The sequence below is a fragment of the Mercenaria mercenaria genome, chromosome 1 (assembly GCF_021730395.1).
Source record: "Mercenaria mercenaria strain notata chromosome 1, MADL_Memer_1, whole genome shotgun sequence".
NCBI lineage: Eukaryota > Metazoa > Mollusca > Bivalvia > Venerida > Veneridae > Mercenaria > Mercenaria mercenaria.
In genome coordinates, this window is record NC_069361.1 from 86,579,492 (window position 1) to 86,598,701 (window position 19,210).

Below are 19,210 nucleotides of genomic sequence, written 5' to 3' on the forward strand. Positions count from 1 at the left end.
ATTTTATTTTAACCAAACTTGCACACAACTTGTATCACCATATGATCTTGGTTCCTTTCTTGAACTGGCCAGATCCCATTATGGGTTCCAGAGTGATGGCCCCTGAAAGGGCCAGAATTAGCTATTTTGACCTTGTCTGCACAATAGCAGCTTCATTTATGATTTGAATTTAATCAAACTTGCGTAAAACTTGTGTCACCATAAGATCTCGGTTCCTTTCTTGAACCGGCCAGATCCCTGAATGGATTCAAGAGTTATGGCCCCTGAAAAGGCCAAAATTAGCTATTTTGACCTTGTCTGCACAATAGCAGCTTCATTTATGATTTGATTTTAACCAAACTTGCACAAAACTTGTATCACCACAAGATCTTGGTTCCTTTCTTGAACTGGCCAGATTCCTTCATGGGTTCCTGAGTTATGGCCCCTTAAAGGTCCAAAATTGGCTATTTTGGCTTTTGCAGCCATATAGAGACTTCATTTATGGTTTTATTTGATACAAACTTCCAAAATATCTTCAACAACAATAAATCTTGGATTTTTTTTTTCCATGACAAATTAGATCCATGCGTAGGTTCCTGAGTTATTTTATATCTGATTACCTCCCCTGATTGTAATCAAAATGGCTTTATATCAGTAAGTACTTATAGGACTTATTTGAAATTTCATTATTGTCATTAGTTGGACTGAGCCAATGAGGGTAGATAACTATGGACTGATTTTATGTCAAATTACCTCCCTTTATTTCAAATTAAAATGGGTATATCTCCGTAACTAATAACATATGTCAATAGATTTATTTGGCAGATCCTTCTTTTGTTAACTTACAATCATTTTTTTTTTAATTACTTCCCTTTTACGTTACTATAAATAGCTTGTTTTTAGTAACTTTTTTATTATTGGCCGTAGGGAAAAACCGAGACCACGTTTCTGTGGTACAACATGGATAGTACCTCCAATTTTTAGGTGTATTTTGACATATCTGACCTTGTAAGAATTTTTTTTTCTTTTTGGTTTAATTTCTTCCCTTTGTTGTTCCTCTCCTTTGGATATTTTTTCTGAGGACCTTCTTGTCCTCAAGTGCAATGATAACAGGTGAGCGATATAGGGCCATCATGGCCCTCTTGTTTTGTGTATTTCAGTACCCACTTAAAGGAAGGATTGAAACTTCACAATTTGTGATGATATTACATGCAGTGCACAGGTTCAATAACTCTACTTTGCATTTTTACAGAATAATGCCCCATTTTCGACTTAGTAGAGTAGGTTTTGGTTAGGTTTTTGTGTGTAAGCTGGTATCTTAGTACCCACTAATGGGAATGGATTGAAACTTCACACACTTGTTTACTTTGATGATCTAACATGCATTGCACAGGGTTTATAACACTACTTTGCATTTTTACAAAATTATGCCCCTTTTTTCGACTTGGCAGTTTTTGGTTTAGTTTTTGTATGTAAGCTTGTAGCTCGGTACCCACAAATGGGAATGGATTGAAATTTAATAACCTTGTCCACTGTGATGAGCTGAAATGCATTGTACAGGTTCCTTAACTCTGTTTTGCATTTTGACACGATTTTGCCCCTTTTTGGACTTGTATATTTATTCAATTGACAAGGTTGTTAAATAGTCAAGCGTAGCTGTCTTTCCAACAGCTCTTGTTTCTATTTGAAATGATGGCGGTTACAGTAAGTATTATCAATCATTTTGTAGAATGATCACAATAGGCTTTGTTTTGTTAACATGATTGATACTAATATAACAGTATGATATGCAAAACATTGTTATGATTTGAACTTGTCCATGCCAAAATACTGTATAGTGGGATATATTCTTGGTGCCAAATGTTCGCATTTCTTGAAGAGTTTTGAATTCACAGTGTCCTTATTTCGCGGAAACTACTTAGACCGTGAATTATAAACCTTGGTTGTAAACAAAAGAAAGGGAGATCACTCTTCCTAGACATGCAAATAATAACAAACACGCAAATAAGTCTGTCATTGTCAGTCTGAATAGAAACGCATGTAGTGTATAATACTACTTGTGTGAAATTTAGTTATGTAATGCACTGAAATAATCTCACCACTGTTTTGCTAATATTTAATCATGTATCGAAACACATGGTAAGTAGCTCCTTATGACGTACTCATACAATCCTCGTGTTTATACTTAATTTAGCAATTACAATGAAAATGAATAGAAATAACATCTCACCGCGTCTGCTAAGCTTATTATTTGACTGATTTAATACACATGACAAGTTGTACACTTTCAATTTTCGTCTTTTTTACGAACATGTTTGTGCTGATAACTGTGTCACATTTGGTTCTTGTGTTCTTGGGGTTATGAAAATGTCGGATATTATGAGAAAATGGCTACATAAAGGGAAGTGCGGTATGAAAAGACCGCCTTTATTAATTTTGCCAGATCCAGCACAATTAAATAATGATGAAAAGGCAAAATCGATTTGTAAAGTATAACCGCTATATAACAACTTTATTTCTCATGTGCATAATTTCTATATTTATAGGCTCGAAGCAATTACTGATAAAGGGGATAGATGATAAATACTAGATCACCCTGTTATCGCTTTCCCTTGGTGAAACGTGTATGTTCGGGTAGCAAAAAATGGCGGTGTTTAGATTTCGCGCTGCCATTGTTGACCGCGAATATAGCGAAAATTAAACCTCCGTGAATATGACCCGCTATACAGTAGTTGAAGGATTGATATGTAAGACATTGAAGCAATACTGTATGTTTGGCATATTTTGTAGGCAACAGAGAATTTTAATGCAGAAAGTACCAATGCCAAGATACAGAAAAGTCATGCTGTAAATGAAGCTAGCAGACTTAGATCAGAACTGGATAACTTGAGGAGGGAAAGAGATGGGGTAATATTTATTGTTACATTGAATATATCTTCTTCTAAAATATCTAAAATTGCAGAAGTTAATAGATGGTGAGCACATGACTTCTAATCTAGTACAGGGTTCAGTCACTGGGTGGATTCTGTATTATCTGAACTAAATATAATATGTGAGGGGAGTGATCCTTCACATTGGATATATTTATAGATGTTTAGTTTAACCTTATTTAAATGCTGAGTATACATAATGCTGAGTATTGCAAAACAAAAGCATATCATTTATAATAAGCTGCAGGTTTAGTCCACCAGTCAGGCTTTCTGGACAACAACTTAACTAATTATGTTAATAAAATACTGTTGTAAAATAGTGCTAATCTCAACAAAAGATGTGAAACATGTTTATATCAATTAGTGGCTATTTATCTCTGTGAGGGTACACCATTGTAAAAAAGTTGTTAGATTTATATTGCTAAAATAAATGATTATTGGCCTATTTTATAGGAAAGGAGCAGACTGTTGTCTGAGTTGGATGATTTCCGACGTAGACTAAACAAGGCAGAAAGGGAGTTAGTTAACAGTAAGGAGGAGTGTATACACCTCACTGCCAACTCACAGGCACTAGAGAGAGAGGTAAATAGTCCCATTTAGTTCCTCATGGCCAACTCGCAGGCACTAGAGAGAGAGGTAAATAGTCTCATTTTATTAGCTCATCTGATTTTTTGAAAAAAAATGATGAGTTATTGTCATCACTTGAGCAGTTGTCGGCGTCGGCGTTGCCTGGTTAAGTTTTATGTTTAGGTCAGCTTTTCTCCTAAACTATCAAAGCTATTGCTTTGAAACTTGGAATACTTGTTCACCATCATGAGCTGACCCTGTACATCAAGAAACATAACTCCATCTTGCTTTTTGCAAGAATTATTGCCCCTTTTGGACTTAGAAAATCAGTTTTCTTGGTTAAGTTTTATGTTTAGGTCAGCTTTTATCCTAAACTATCAAAGCTATTGCTTTAAAACTTGCAACACTTGTTCACCATCATAAGTTGACCCTGTACAGCAAGAAACATAACTCCATCCTGCTTTTTGCAAGATTTATGGCCCCTTTTGGACTTAGAAAATATCAGATTTCTTGGTTAAGTTTTATGTTTAGGTCAACTTTTTCTCTTAAACTATCAAAGCTATTACTTTGAAACTTGCAACACTTGTTCACTATCATAGGCTGACCCTGTACAGCAAGCAACATAACTCCATCCTGCTTTTTGCAATAATTATTGCCCCTTTTGGACTTAGAAAATCATTTTCTTGGTTGAGTATTATGTTTAAGTCAACTTTTCTCATAAACTATCAAAGCTATTGCTTTAAAACTTGCAACAGTTTTTCACCATCATAAGTGGACACTGTACATCAAGAAACATAACTTTATCCTGCTTTTTTCAAGAATGATGGCCTTTTTTTTTTTCAAAAATCATGGGTAGGACAATATTTCTATTACACAAAAAAAATCAGATGAGCGTCAGCACCCGCAAGGCGGTGCTCTTGTTTCCTTACTGCCAACTCATAGGCACTAGAGGGAGAGATAAATAGTCCAAGTGTCAACTCACAGACATTAGAAAGAGGGGTAAATAGTCTCAATTTAAGTTCCTCACTGCCAGCTCTCAGGCACTAGAGAGAGCGATAAATACTCTCATTCCAGTTCCTCACAGCCAGCTCACTGGCACTAGAGAGAGGGGTAAATGGTCTCATTTTAGTTTTACACTGCCAGCTCACAGGCATTAGAGACAGGTAAATTGTCTCATTTTTGTTCCCTACTGCCAACTCACAGGCACTTGAGAAGGAGGTAAATTGTTCCATTTTAGTTCCTCACTGCCAGCTCACAGACAGAGCGAGAGGTAAATAGTCTCATTTTCATTCCTAACAGCCAGCTCACAGGCATTAGAGAGAGAGAGAAAGGTAAATAGTCTCATTTTAGTTCCTCACTGCCAGCTCACAGGCATTAGAGAGGGAGAGGTAAATAGTCTCATTTTAGTTCCTCACTGCCAGCTCACAGGCATTAGAGAGGGAGAGGTAAATAGTCTCATTTTAGTTCCTCACAGCCAGCTCACAGGCATTAGAGAGGGAGAGGTAAATAGTCTCATTTTAGTTCCTCACAGCCAGCTCACAGGCATTAGAGAGGGAGAGGTAAATAGTCTCATTTTAGTTCCTCACAGCCAGCTCACAGGCATTAGAGAGAGAGATGTAAATAGTCTCATTTTAGTTCCTCACTGCCAGCTCACAGGCATTAGAGAGAAGTAAATAGTCTCAGTTGAGTTCTTCACAGCCAGCTCACAGGCATTATAGATGGAGAGGTAAATAGACTCATTTTAGTTCCTCACAGCCAGGTCACAGGCATTAGAGAGAGAGAGGTAAATAGTCTCATTTTAGTTCCTGACTGCCAGCTCACAGGCATTAGAGAGAAGTAAATAGTCTCATTTTAGTTCCTCACAGCCAGCTCAAAGGCATTAGAGATAGAGAAAAAGTTAAATAGTCTCATTTTAGTTCCTCACAGTCAGCTCACAGGCATTAGAGAGAGAGAGAGGTAAATAGTCTCATTTTTTGTTCCTCACAGCCAGCTCACAGGCATTAGAGAGAGAGAGAGGTAAATAGTCTCATTTTAGTTCCTCACTACAAGCTCACGGGCATTAGAAAGAGGTAAATAGTCTCATTTTAGTTCCTCACTGCCGACTCACATGTGCTAGAATGAGAGGTAAATAGTCCCACTTTAGTTCTTCACAGCCAGCTAGAGAGAGATGTAAATACTCTCATTTTCATGTCCTTACTGCCAACTGAAAAGCACCAGAGGGAGAGTAAATAATCTTAATTGTATGTCCTTACTGTCAACTCACAGGCACTGGAGAGAGGTAAATAGTCTAATTATAATTCTTCAATGCCAGCTCACATGCATTAGAGAGAAGTAAATAGTCTCAATTTAGTTCCTCACAGCCAGCTCACAGGCATTAGAGAGGGAGAGGTAAATAGTCTCATTTTAGTTCCTCACAGCCAGCTCACAGGCATTAGAGAGAGAGAGGTAAATAGTCTCATTTTAGTTCCTCACAGCCAGCTCACAGGCATTAGAGAGAGAGTGAGGTAAATAGTCTCATTTTAGTTCCTCACAGCCAGCTCACAGGCATTAGAGAGAGAGAGAAGTAAATAGTCTCAATTTAGTTCCTCACAGCCAGCTCACAGGCATTAGAGAGGGAGAGGTAAATAGTCTCATTTTAGTTCCTCACAGCCAGGTCACAGGCATTAGGGAGAGAGAGGTAAATAGTCTCATTTTAGTTCCTCACAGCCAGCTCACAGGAATTAGAGAGAGAGAGAGAGGTAAATAGTCTCATTTTAGTTCCTCACAGCCAGCTCACAGGCATTAGAGAGAGAGAGAGGTAAAGAGTCTCATTTTAGTTCCTCACAGCCAGCTCACATGCATTAGAGAGAGAGAGAGGTAAATAGTCTCATTTTAGTTCCTCACTGCCAGCTCACAGGCATTAGAGGGGGAGAGGTAAATAGTCTCATTTTAGTTCCTCACTGCCAGCTCACAGGCATTAGAGAGAGAGAGAGAAAGGTAAATAGTCTCATTTTAGTTCCTCACAGCCAGCTCACAGGCATTAGAGAGAGAGAGAGAGAGGTAAATAGTCTCATTTTAGTTCCTCACAGCCAGCTCACAGGCATTAGAGAGAGAGAGAGGTAAATAGTCTCATTTTAGTTCCTCAGTACAAGCTCACAGGCATTGGAAAGAGGTAAATAGTCTCATTTTAGTTCCTCACTGCTGACTCACGTGTGCTAGAAAGAGAGGTAAATAGTCCCACTTTAGTTCTTCACAGCCAGCTAGATGTAAATACTCTCATTTTCATGTCCTTACTGCCAACTGAAAAGCACCAGAGGGAGAGTAAATAATCTTTCTTGTATGTCCTTACTGTCAACTCACAGGCACTGGAGAGAGAGGTAAATAGTCTTATTATAATTCTTCACTGCCAGCTCACAGGCACTAGAGAGAGAGAGAGAGACAGAGATAAATAGTCTCATTTTAGTTCCTCACTGCCAACTCACGTGCTAGAGAGAGAGAGAGAGAGAGAGAGAGAGAGAGAGAGAGAGAGAGGTAAATAGTCTCATTTTAGTTCCTCACTGCCAACTCACGTGCTAGAGAGAGAGGTAAATAGTCACAATTTAGAGAGAGGGAGAGAGAGGTAAATAGTCACATTTTCATAACATTTGACTAATAAGGCCTTTGTGACTTTGGATTGCTTGCTTTACTGATGTTGGTTCAGAACCTGGCTTTGGGTGTAGAATTCTTTATGTGAGGAAGCCATCCAGCTGGTTACAGAAGGTATGTGGTTCAGCCCATGAAACAATGTCCAGAGGGGCACCTGGGTTTTTTTCTCCACTATCAAAAGCTGGAAAAGTCACCATATAATCTAAGTTGTGTATCCAACGAAAACAAAAACATATTCATTTGACAATGGAGAGGTTTGGGACTTCATTTGTACATTTGTGTACACATGTGTATAGGAAACTGCTTTACATAATACAAAATGTCATAGCAAACTAGTGCTAGTTATTAAAAAACCTTAATATATGAAGGAGTACTGACCTGTTGTGCACTTTTTATATTTTTTCAGTGAAGGCAGCCTGCAAATAAATGTTTGTGACGAAGTTTTGTCATAATGGTGGGGAACCTTATTTTATGTCCAGAAAGTTCCATGCTATAAATTAGTTACTTATTGCATAAAATATGATTTAAAGGTAAAAACATGTTTACCATTATCATTTACTGCAGTTACACCTTGCCAAGTTAGCTCGAGACAGTGTAGAGAGAGGAAGATCTGAGGACCTGAAAGCTGTAACAAAAAGAGCTCAAGCTCGGGAAGAAGAGCTCAGTGGCTTCATAACGGACATGGAAGATCAACATTGTAAGATTTATATCTCTTAATATTACCATATGTTCAAAATTGGGTGAAGGTTGTTTTTTTTTTTTTTTTTTTTTTTTTTTCTTTTGATGTGAATGAGATGTGGAACCAAAATTTGTAGTCCTGTTTGGTGCCATATAACCTATATTGTGTTGGTGCACCGTAAAACCCAAATAAATAAATGAATAAATAAATGGCTACCCAGGTGATTGTGTTGAATAATGCCAAGAGGGGCAAAAGAGATCTACTCACAGTAAATGTTAAGTAAGTCTTTGTAACTAAAAATCCAAATACAACCAAGTAAGGTTAAACATAATTCAGAGGAGTCAGATACAGTATGTCAGAAATGGTTTCCTATAGCCCTTTTGTTTAAGGATTGGTAGGTGACAGTGACCTGAAGACTGAAAATGGTTTTCAGTAAGTATTCAGAGAACACATGGGATAATCTGTTTTTTTGGGGGGGTCAGAAGGTCAAAAGTAAAGGTAAAAGTGGTTTTCAGGGCTTTACATGGTTTCTTATCAGTAACTGAAGAATGGTTTTGCTGACTGCTGTCAAACTTCAAAGGATGGTTTCTGGTAAACAACAGAATATACTTATTGTTTCAAGGGACAGTAAGTTTTCAAACAGTTCCTGTCAAGACTGGAGAATGCTTGAACCCACAGCAGTGAAATAATACTGCTTAATAATGTCTGAATAAGTCAATGGAAAGGCTTATGATATTAGATATTATGCCACGAAACAGCTAATTTTGCATTTTAATTAATCATATTTCCACTGACAAGAAAAAATGTATTAAATCCGTTTTACCAGTTTTCTTTGTACCCCACCCACCTAATTTACAATACATGTTTACAAGTCACTATTACCTCTTTATTCATTACGTTTGAAAATACTTGCCGAGTTTAATTTGAAATATGATTTTTTCCGAAAGTTACAAAAAATATAACATTAAATAAGCGAATATATATTACCAAAATCTGCTTTAAATCAGTACCTAGAATGAAAGAAAATTGATGAAAATTCAGTACAATTCAATGTAGGCACTAGGAACTTTTTTTTATCTATTATAATTAGATTATGTGTAATCTGCATATATTGCTTAGCTATTTTATCATGCTCAGATGTAAATATAATCAAGAATAATGTCTGGAGAAATTTTATAGAAATATTTAATTCAGTGCAAATGTTCATTTTAAATTTATTTGAAATTACTGATAAACTATCTTCATTCAAACTTGACTTCCAACATTCAGTCTGCCTCAGCCCCGCAGTAACACAGCTATTTACACACCAGAATATTTATAAATATATTCATTCATACTTTATCCTAACACCAAGTGTGTTTTACTTCATTCGTCCTCAACCTAGCCATACACAGCTATTTACATACGAAATCATTTATTACCCCCTCATTTACAATATACTGAGTTTAACATGGACTTTCCCAATTACATCCAACTAATAGCAGAAGGGTATCAAGGGCAGGTGGAAATGTTGTGACTGAAACAAAGCAATCATGTCATATCCTTTCTTCCATCTTTTTTCTACAAATGAGGGCGAACCTCCACACATCCCATACGTTATTGTGATACTTTGCATTTTCACGATAATGCAACGTATCAAGAACGCTGCCTCTTAATAATTCAGCAACGTATGTATAGTTTAGAGCATGGTAAGAAAATTGAGAGTTGAAATCATACAGCCAACAAACTCAAAACATACAAAAAAAAGGAACATAGTGCAGCAACGACTACAAAAGCAACGTTGATGCGTTTACAACAGTTAGATCAGGAAAGATTCTGAAACTCTTTATCCCTTCCATGTTACAAGGTTATAGAACAGCAGTCATAAAAGTAACCCAGACAGCTGATTAAATGCCTTATACACACATTGGTAACTAAAGGCATGGTATGTCAAACAAAACTGCTGGTGTAAATACATTCTGAAATCCATTCAATATGATCAATATAGAATTTCACATTTCTTTACCTCTCATGAACAAACACAGTCTAGCCTAGTCCTATTAATTTGCTAAGTTACGTTCTTTACGTCTAAAATATCTTCTAAAAGCCTGTATAAACAAATCATTTACGAATATTTTAATATTTTACCAAATACATTAACAGGGATAATTGCCATGGAAGCTGTTAAGTAACTACACATAATGGCTGTGTTTTCCTATACCTTCTCACAGATGTGGCTTTGAATTGCTAAATATGAATAACAATAGTAACATTTGGTAGAATATTCCCGCTGTTGATTATAACTGTAGTCCTGCTAAAGCATTATGTATTTCTTAAGATTGCATTGGGGACATTTCCATCTAAATACTGAAAGTTTACAACACTGAAGTAAATCTGTTTACTTCAATCAATCTTAAATATGGAGATATGTCATTCCAGAGCAGTGTAGAAGCGTCTGAATTATAAGTTTTATTGACCATCTAGTCTACTGGTACAAAAACATATGTAGAGAATAATTCTTGCAGTTCCATCTTCTGTTGTCTTAAAGTAAACTTTGGTCTTGGGGGAAATATGTATTCTTTGAAATATTCGATTTTAATAGATTCTTATAGGAGAATCGACATTATGTAAATATATTTTTTGTTTCCAAACTGGTTGTGTTTCAGCAACGGCATTCTGTTGGCTATGATATTTAAGTGTTTTTTGTGCCCCCCCATGAGTGGTGGGGGCATATAGATTTGGTCTTGTCTGTGCATCCGTGCGTCCGTCCGTGCATCCGTCCGTGCGTCCGTCCGTCCGAAGTTCGTGACGCGCCTAGCTCGAAAAGTATTTGATATAAATTTATGAAACCTTGCATGAGTCTTTATCATGATATGAACTTGCGCACCTCCTATTTTTCGTCTGGCTCCACCCCCTATTTTCAGAGTTATGGCCCCTGAAATAGTCAAAAATGCACATTTTGACCTTGTGACACGCCTAGCTCAAAAAGTATATGATATAGATTCATGAAACCTTGCATGAGTCTTAATCATGATATGAATTTGCGTACCTCCTATTTTTCATCTGGCTCCGCCCTCTATTTTTAGAGTTATGGCCCCTGAAATAGTCAAAAATGCACATTTTCACCTTGTGACATGCCTAGCTCAAAAGTATTTGATTTTGATTCATAAAACCTTGCATGAGTCTTAATCATGATATGAACTTGCGCACCTTCTATTTTTCATCTGGCTCCACCCCCTATTCTCAGAGTTATGGCCCCTGAAATAGTCAAAAATACACATTTTCACCTTGTGACACGCCTAGCTCAAAAAGTATTTGATATAGATTCATGAAACCTTGCATGAGTCTTAATCATGATATGAACTTGCGCACCTCCTATTTTTCATTTGGTTCTGCCCCCAATTCTCAGAGTTATGGCCCCTGAAGTAGTCAATGCACATTTTCACCTTCTGACATGCCTAGCTCAAAAAGTATTTGATATAGATTCATGAAACCTTGCATGAGTCTTAATCATGATATGAACTTATGCACCTCCTATTTTTCGTTTGGGTCTGCCCCCTATTTTTAGAGTTATGGCCCCTGAAATAGTCGAAAATGTACATTTTCACCTTGTGACACACCTAGCTCAAAAAGTATTTAATATAAATGGTTGAAAACTCGCATAAGTCTTTATCATGATATAAACTTGCACACCTCTAATTTTTGGGCTGGCTCCACCCCTTATTTTTAAAATTATGGCCCCTGAAATAGTAAAAAAATGCACTTTTTCACCTAATTATATACCTAGCTCAAAAAGTATTTGATGTAAATTCAGGAAACCTTGCTGGAGTCTTTATCGTGATGTGACCTTGCACACTTGGCATTCTTCTTGAGAATCTTAGCTCTTATTTCAGAGTTATGGCCCTTGAAATAGCCAAAATAGTTGATTTTTTGTTTGTGATGCTCATAGCTCAAAAAGTATAGCGCCTAGAATAATGAATCCTTTTCATAAAATGTTTGTTGAGGCTATACCCCATTAAGACTGCAAACATTTGAATTATTGCCACTTATTTGTGACAAATGTACCAGTGGGGGGCACACCCTGTGTCCTACAGACACATTCTAGTTTTGTTTTATTTTTTATGGATATCGCATATTGACCACAGTGTCACCACATTAGCCTGAACTAACACAAGGTATATAAATAAACATAAATATGTAATTTGACGATAGAAGGGATAGCTAATCAAACTATTTCTATTCTTATTCAAGCATGCTGCACCATGAAAAAAAATTTGCTAGCTTAATTTCATTACCGTATTTTGGTGTGTATAGGTCGCGGTAATGTATAGTCTGCATCTAATTTTTGCTCTGGAAATGGTCGGAAAATTTAAGTTCTAGCATATTAGTCGCAGTTAAATTTCGGATTTTTTCCCCAGCAATATTTAATATTTACCGGCAAAAAAGTTATGGCGGCGGCCATATTGATGCCACGGACTGAATTATTATCAAAACCTGATTGGTGGAAATCGGACAGTGTTATTTTCGATCCCAACCGTTTCGTACCAACAGTAGTATCGGTAACAGACTACATCAAAGAAAAGCGGCTTTTTGACACTAATTGGCAGCAGACGATTTGTGTTTACATTCTGTAATTATGCAAGTTTAAGTGTGAATTGTTTGCAACGCAATTATAACACCTTTCCGTGTCATGTAATTAACTGCGTTCTTTTGATTCTGAGTAAAAAGATTGGCACAAAATATCTCTTTTTGGATTTTTTTCTTTTATTTAAAAATCAAAAGTAAAAAATTATCTTTCAAGTTTTTTAATACGCTAAGAATTAGTATAAATAATGTTTGGAATGGAGGACGGATCTGTCCGGATTTTATCCAACCCGGAGTACATGCCAATGGCGTCCAGTAAAATGAAAGTAGAAACAAACGTAATTCAAACCGCAAAAACATCTTTGAATTAAAGTCATTCGTAATTTTAATAGTCTGTATGGGTTATTTACGATATATTTTATTGAAAGTAACCGCTATTGGTTGAAAAGCCGCCGATATTGATATTTTTTTTATCCATTTTGTTCGTTCGTAACAGATGCATGTAATTTTGCGAGAGCTACGGTCAGAAAATTGGCCCGAAAAAAACTCTGCAGGCAATGTTCTGTCGTATAGGTCACAGGAACTTTTTCAGGCAGAAAAATGGGTAGAAAAAGTGCGACCTATACGCACCAAAATACGGTATTTAGTCATTTTGTGACAATTATTGATATTTTTTACATTGTAAATGTAATCAATTTCATCTTTTTGATCTTTTTTTTTTTTCAAAAAGTGCTTTTATCTGCTAGAATAAACATTAAATTCATTGCATGTATCAATATTACAATTATAACATCATATTGGAGGACATTGGCACCTGCAATTGTTCTGTATTTTCTGCATTTCTGATTTTCTCCTATGCCGCCATATTTATGACGTCATAACTTTTTCCAGTCGCGTGCCCAGGAAGAGATACATGGGAAATTATAATAACACTTCAATCTGCAATGATTTCTCAATATTTTTCTCACGGCAGCCCATATCTCCACAAATGTGTTCATCGCAGGTACAGTACAGAACTGTTGACAAAACATTAGAAATAAACAAAATATTTTGACAATATGTGCCAGTGAATATAGAAATATTCCATCTAAAATAGCATATAAGATCATAATTTCTTTCAATTTTCTACACATAACTTATTTGTAGTTATTTTTAGCATTGGAAAACCAGACAGTATCTTTAAATAGATTCAGTGTTATCTGTCCTATTTTTAGACTACAGATAACTTTTAATTTATGTATTAAATTGTCTTTAACCTACAATTTCGTGAATTTAAAATAGTTAATAACAAATTTTTACATTCTAATTACAAGATATGAAAGTATATGACCTTAATTACTTTTGAATTCTGCATTAATGATACATTGTTTAATTATACAATTAGTTTTAATCATGTTTGGTCAGAAAGACATTTATGTAGTTTTCAAACCATTTTTTGTGTCTTTCAAAATAAACTACAGGATATAAGGCAGTTTGTACATTACCATTCATGTGAACCGGAGGAAGGTTGGTTACCTATTGAATTACCTATACCCCCCAGCCACCACAATTAGTTCACATATTTTTGTTACTTCCCAAAATACTGTGTAAATATTTAACTCCAGCAGGATGTTCAATGCCTGCAAAACCTGTGTTCATGTTAAAGGAAAAAATTATACACATAGGATTGAAGTAGTTTATTAAAGTAATTTCTTGAGCAAAAAGTTAATCTTGCATTGGACTGTGCCTTTTGCATGAAAATTGTAATACTGAAAGTATTGGCTTTAACTGTTTTTTTTTCCGTAATTCAGTATCTTGAAAAAAAAATGTACTGGAATTGTAATATTGAAAGTTAATTATAAATCTCCTTTGGCTACAGTTTGACAAATTTATACGATATTGTTAAACAAAGGAACTGGAATCAGAACAGTGTAATTTCTGTGTAATTTCTGTTGAAGTAACATTATATATAGGGAAAGAGTTTCTAAAAAATAACTCATCTAATTGCAATTATGTCAATAAATATTGTTTAAAAATATTGTTTAAACCAATCTCTTTAGATATGAGGAAAAGATTTAAGTAACCTTTCTTAGAAAACCCAACAGTGTGCTAAATTTAGAAACCACTTGAATAAACTTGTTAACAAGTGTCCCTTTCTTATTAAGATTATATAATATGGTGATAATTTTATGTATTTTAATTAATGCAGGTATTGCTGCCTTGATAATAAATCATATAAAAGAATTTCAGAAATTGATGTTGATATTTCAGTGATAAAATTATTATTTAAAGTACAGACAAATATTAAAAGAATGAATATAATATACAAGTTAGTAACTTGTGAATATGCTATTATGTTTTAAGTATAATATATAAGACAAGTCAGTTGACATTATATTTGAGTGGACCGGAGAAAGGTTGGTTATCGAACTTGCATATACCCTCCCAACTTCAAAATTAGTCCACTGTTTTTTGTTTTTTCCTGTTAAAATGAAATATTTTCTGTCTTTATGAAAGACATACCATCAGTTGATAGGAATTTCAAATTGAGCATTAACAAATGGTTTGTGCATCAGTTATATTATGAGGAGTGTTGTTATATTTTCTGCTCCTTTTGGATCATGGAATTCTTTCAGTTTTAATGGATTTTGGGCTTTATCTCAGCCAAGTTCGAAAACTAGTTGGATCACCCCAGTGGCAATTTAGTTATGGCCCTTGAATTACTCAGCATTTTGAAAAAGACATTGTCTTGAATAGTTCACCAAAGTTAGTGAGAATGTCTATTAGCCTATTATATTGGCCAAGCTTGATAACCAGCCAGATGTCTTTGTTACTCTGGAGTAAATGCCCTTGAATTAATCAAACTGAGAAAATTGATGACTAGTCAATAAATAGAGTATGTAAAAGTCATCAGTAATTTGCTGTGGTTTGTGACAGTTTCTGCAATGTAGACTTCGATTAAACCCTGATTTTTTTCAAAACTTCAGTCACTATACTTAGAAAAATCGGCAAATAAAAAAGATATGGTCATGTGATTGTTTGCTAGACAGATTTGAAAAATTTGGACATCCTGCAAGTTTTCGTAACAGGCGTCTTTTGGAAAATCTCCATAGTGATAATATTTTCGCAAACAGAATTTTTTCTACAATATAGATTTTAATGAAACAGTTAAAAGTCATAAATAAACATTATGGTCTATAAATAAACATATGGTCGATAAAATGATGAAATAAAATGTATAGGTGCATTTGCTTTTTGTCGAGTCCGCTTGCGGAAGCAAGACATAGTTGTCCAAATGGCTTTACGGTGCATGTGCCTGTGCGTGCATGTGTCCGTCCAGATTAGTTTGTCCAGACAATAACTTTGACATGCATAGAGCAACCTTGTTTATATTTGGCATGAATGTTAACCTCAGTGATGTGCAAACCCCAGGTTCCTATCTTAAAGATCAAGGTCACAGTTGGAGGTCAAAGGTCATGTCAGATCTTGTTTAGCCCATAAATTTGACATGCATTGAGGAATCTTCTTTATATTTGGCATGAATGTTAACCTCAGTAAGATGGAGTGTCATGCACAAACCCCAGGTTCCTATGTCAAAGGTCAAGGTCACAGTTGGAGGTCAAAGGTCCAAATTTGTTTGTCCTTACTATAACTTTGACATGCATGGAGTAATCTTGTTTATATTTGGCCTGAATGTTAACCTTAGTGAGACAGAGTGTCATACACAAACCCCAGGTTCCTATCTCAAAGGTCAAGATCACAGTTGTAGGTCAAAGGTCATGTCAGATCTTGTCCAGCCTATATTTTATTTCATGTTTTTAGGGAATTATTGAAATAGTGGAATGAAATACTTCATGTTTCACAGTTGAAATATGAAATATACTTTATACTGGTACAGAATTTTAAAGTGGTTTTAACACATGAAATAAAAGTAATTAAAAGGTTGAAATAATAATAAAAAGTTTGTTTTTCAAGTTATGTAAGAATGAAATAACTTTCACTGTTAAAGTTCTGCACTTATATCCTATATATGTGATAAAAATGGATTAGGTGGAAATTTTGGAAAACTTATAGTTTACTAAATTTAGAACTGGTTAGTTAATTTAAATGATATAGTTTGGTTTGGTTCTATGTATTTTAAATAATACAACTTTTGCTGTCTCAGTTTTAAGCCAGTTAAAAATCTTACATATATTAATATGTACATTTGATCATAAATCTATTTCTTAAACTGCAGACAAAAATAGTTATTGCTTTTTAGATATATTTTAATAGTACGCAAGTATATTACTGGCAAATATGTCATTATGATTTAGGTATAGTATATAAGACCTGTCGCTTGATATTAAATTTGAGTGGACCGGAGAAAGGTTGGTTATCCGAATTGCATATACCCTCCCAACTTCACAATTAGTCCATTCTTTTATTTTTTCTTGTTTGAATTAAATATTTTCTGTCATATAGAAAATTCTTATTAATAGAATACATGGGCAGCTGATTAGATTTTTCTGTTTTAAGAAAGGAATTTTTTGCACAAGTGCAATTAAATGGTTTTATTTGATTTCTAATTGATACAAAAAATTTATTTCTGCAATGTTTGATCAGTTTGTGCCCAAGGTCTGTTCGGCATTATTTGTGAATACCTCTGAAGCCAATACAGATATTATCTTGAAACTTTAAACAGGCTTTGAGGATCATGAGACAAGTTCAGGAATGTGGCTAAGTTATGGCAAAAAATAAATGAATTTAGGCCCCAGATATTTGCCCAGATATTTACTTAGATTTGACAAAAAATGATTCACATAAGGATGTAAATTACTTCTGTGTTTGAATTGCCAAATAATCATACATTGAACTGTGCTTTCTGACAGAGATTGTTCAAATTGTTCAAGCTTGTCAAAAAAAAAAAAAGTCACCAGAGGGCATGATCATTTTCCCCTATATGTATATAGTGGAAAATGTAAAAAAAATCTTGTATGAAACTGCTGTAATTTCACACAGATGGTCCTTGTGTGATTGTCTATCAAGATTGTTCAAATTATTTTGATTTGTCATAAAACACACCACCAGGCATTCACACCCTTATGTCCTACTTGTTTCCCAGATGCTATACTAGGTTGTATAATTATCATTGCATATAAGCCTAACTCTGTACTTGTACCATTATGTTATACAAAACACATTTGAAGCCTTTTACACAGGTGAGCCTTTAGGGTCAATGACCCTCTTGTTTCTTATCTTAGCTAAGAATTTTGTTTCAAGAAAGGAAGGATTTATATACATGCATAAAATTATGTATATACGAGCAATTCATTTATCTAATTCCTTATTTTTATATATAAAAAGGTAGAAAAATATCTTACCTGTTGTTATTTTTAGCATTGGAAAACCAGACAGTTTCTTTATATAGATTTAACATTTACTGAACACAATGATTAAATTGTCTGTAACTTACCATTTCATGAATTTAAAACAGTAGAGTAATTTTACATCCTTTTAACAAGATATGAAAGTATATGACCTTATTTACTTTCAAATTCTGCTTTAATCCTACATTGTTCTATTTTACAACTAGTGTTAATCATGTTTGGTCATAAAGACTGTTATGTAGTTTTCAAACCATTTTCTGTGTCTTTCGAAATGAAATACAGTATATAAGGCAGTTTGTACAATAGCATTCATGTGAACCGGAGGAAGGTTGGTTACCTATTGAACTACCTATACACCCCAGCTACCACAATTAGTTCACACATTTTTGTTGCTTCTAAAGAACTTGAAGTTCTACCCCTATTTTAGCTGATAACAAGAATCTTTAACTCCTACAAAATGGTCAACTCCAGCAAAATGTTCAACGCCTGCAAAATTTACCTGTATTCAATTTAAAGGAAAAATACTAGGTAGCACTGTGACAACAATTTCATTTATGTGGACAAGCAGGCAAGGAGTTCATATATGTTTCAGCTAGGGATGGGAACGAATATTCGAATATTCGGAAATCTGTAGAATATTCGAGTGTATATCAAAATCCCCTTGATCAAAATCCCCTCCAATGAAAAATGACTGGGTGTTGCAAAATCCCCTTCGCACATTTGCAGGGGGTATCATAATCCCCTCTGTGATTAACATTATAGATATATAGATACCAGTGCTCCAAATTACATTATGTTTGCTAAAGGCATTGTATTTACTTGCTTTATGCAATAGACTTTTTAAGTTGTATATGAACTTGATGAAAGAAGTAAAAATCACAGAGGGGATTATGATAGCCCCTGCAAAAGTATGAAGGGGATTTTGTAACACCCTGTCATTTTTCAGTGGAGGGGATTTTGATCAAGGGGATTTTGATTGTCTCCCGAATATTGGAATATGAAAATCAAATTCCAATATTCGTAAATAAATTGTATACTTCTTTTTCAAAATAAGTATTGTTGATTTTGGGCAATATATTTTAGCATGCTAATTCTGCAGAATAAAACTGTTTGTTCACTCGTGTTTGTTTATCGCGTATCAAAAGAAGTCCAATTAACAAGAAAATAGCAATGCATAATTGGCAGGGGCCACCGTTATGGATTAACAGTTTGTCACAGGCGTAAATGTGTCAGATGCATGTCAAAAATTGTCCAATTAACAAGAACATTGCAATGCATAATTTGAGGGGGTCGTCGATACGGATTAACAGTTTGCAACAGGTGCAAAAATGAGGCCTTTTTATCTTTTGTTTATTTTTATTGGCGCCTGTTTTGAGTAACAAATTTTAAAAAAAATTTCGAAAACAATACCGAACTTGTAGATATTGTCATCTTTTTACAATATTTTGTACGACATTTCAGACCGTCCGCAGAATTGGTTTTCATCTGCAATCAGCCGTATTCGAAATAAATTTTGAATT

At 34.9% G+C, this 19,210-nt stretch overlaps 1 protein-coding gene across 1 annotated transcript in view; it reads left to right on the forward strand.

The window, feature by feature from the left end:
• Positions 1 to 19,210, forward strand: part of LOC123564594 (serologically defined colon cancer antigen 8 homolog) — an 83,239-nt gene that overhangs the window by 27,088 nt on the left and 36,941 nt on the right. Inside the window, exons 11-13 of the mRNA XM_053553266.1 lie at positions 2,770 to 2,886; positions 3,363 to 3,491; positions 7,665 to 7,797. Coding sequence (XP_053409241.1) covers positions 2,770 to 2,886; positions 3,363 to 3,491; positions 7,665 to 7,797 — 379 coding nt within the window. The remainder of the gene's footprint in view (positions 1 to 2,769; positions 2,887 to 3,362; positions 3,492 to 7,664; positions 7,798 to 19,210) is intronic.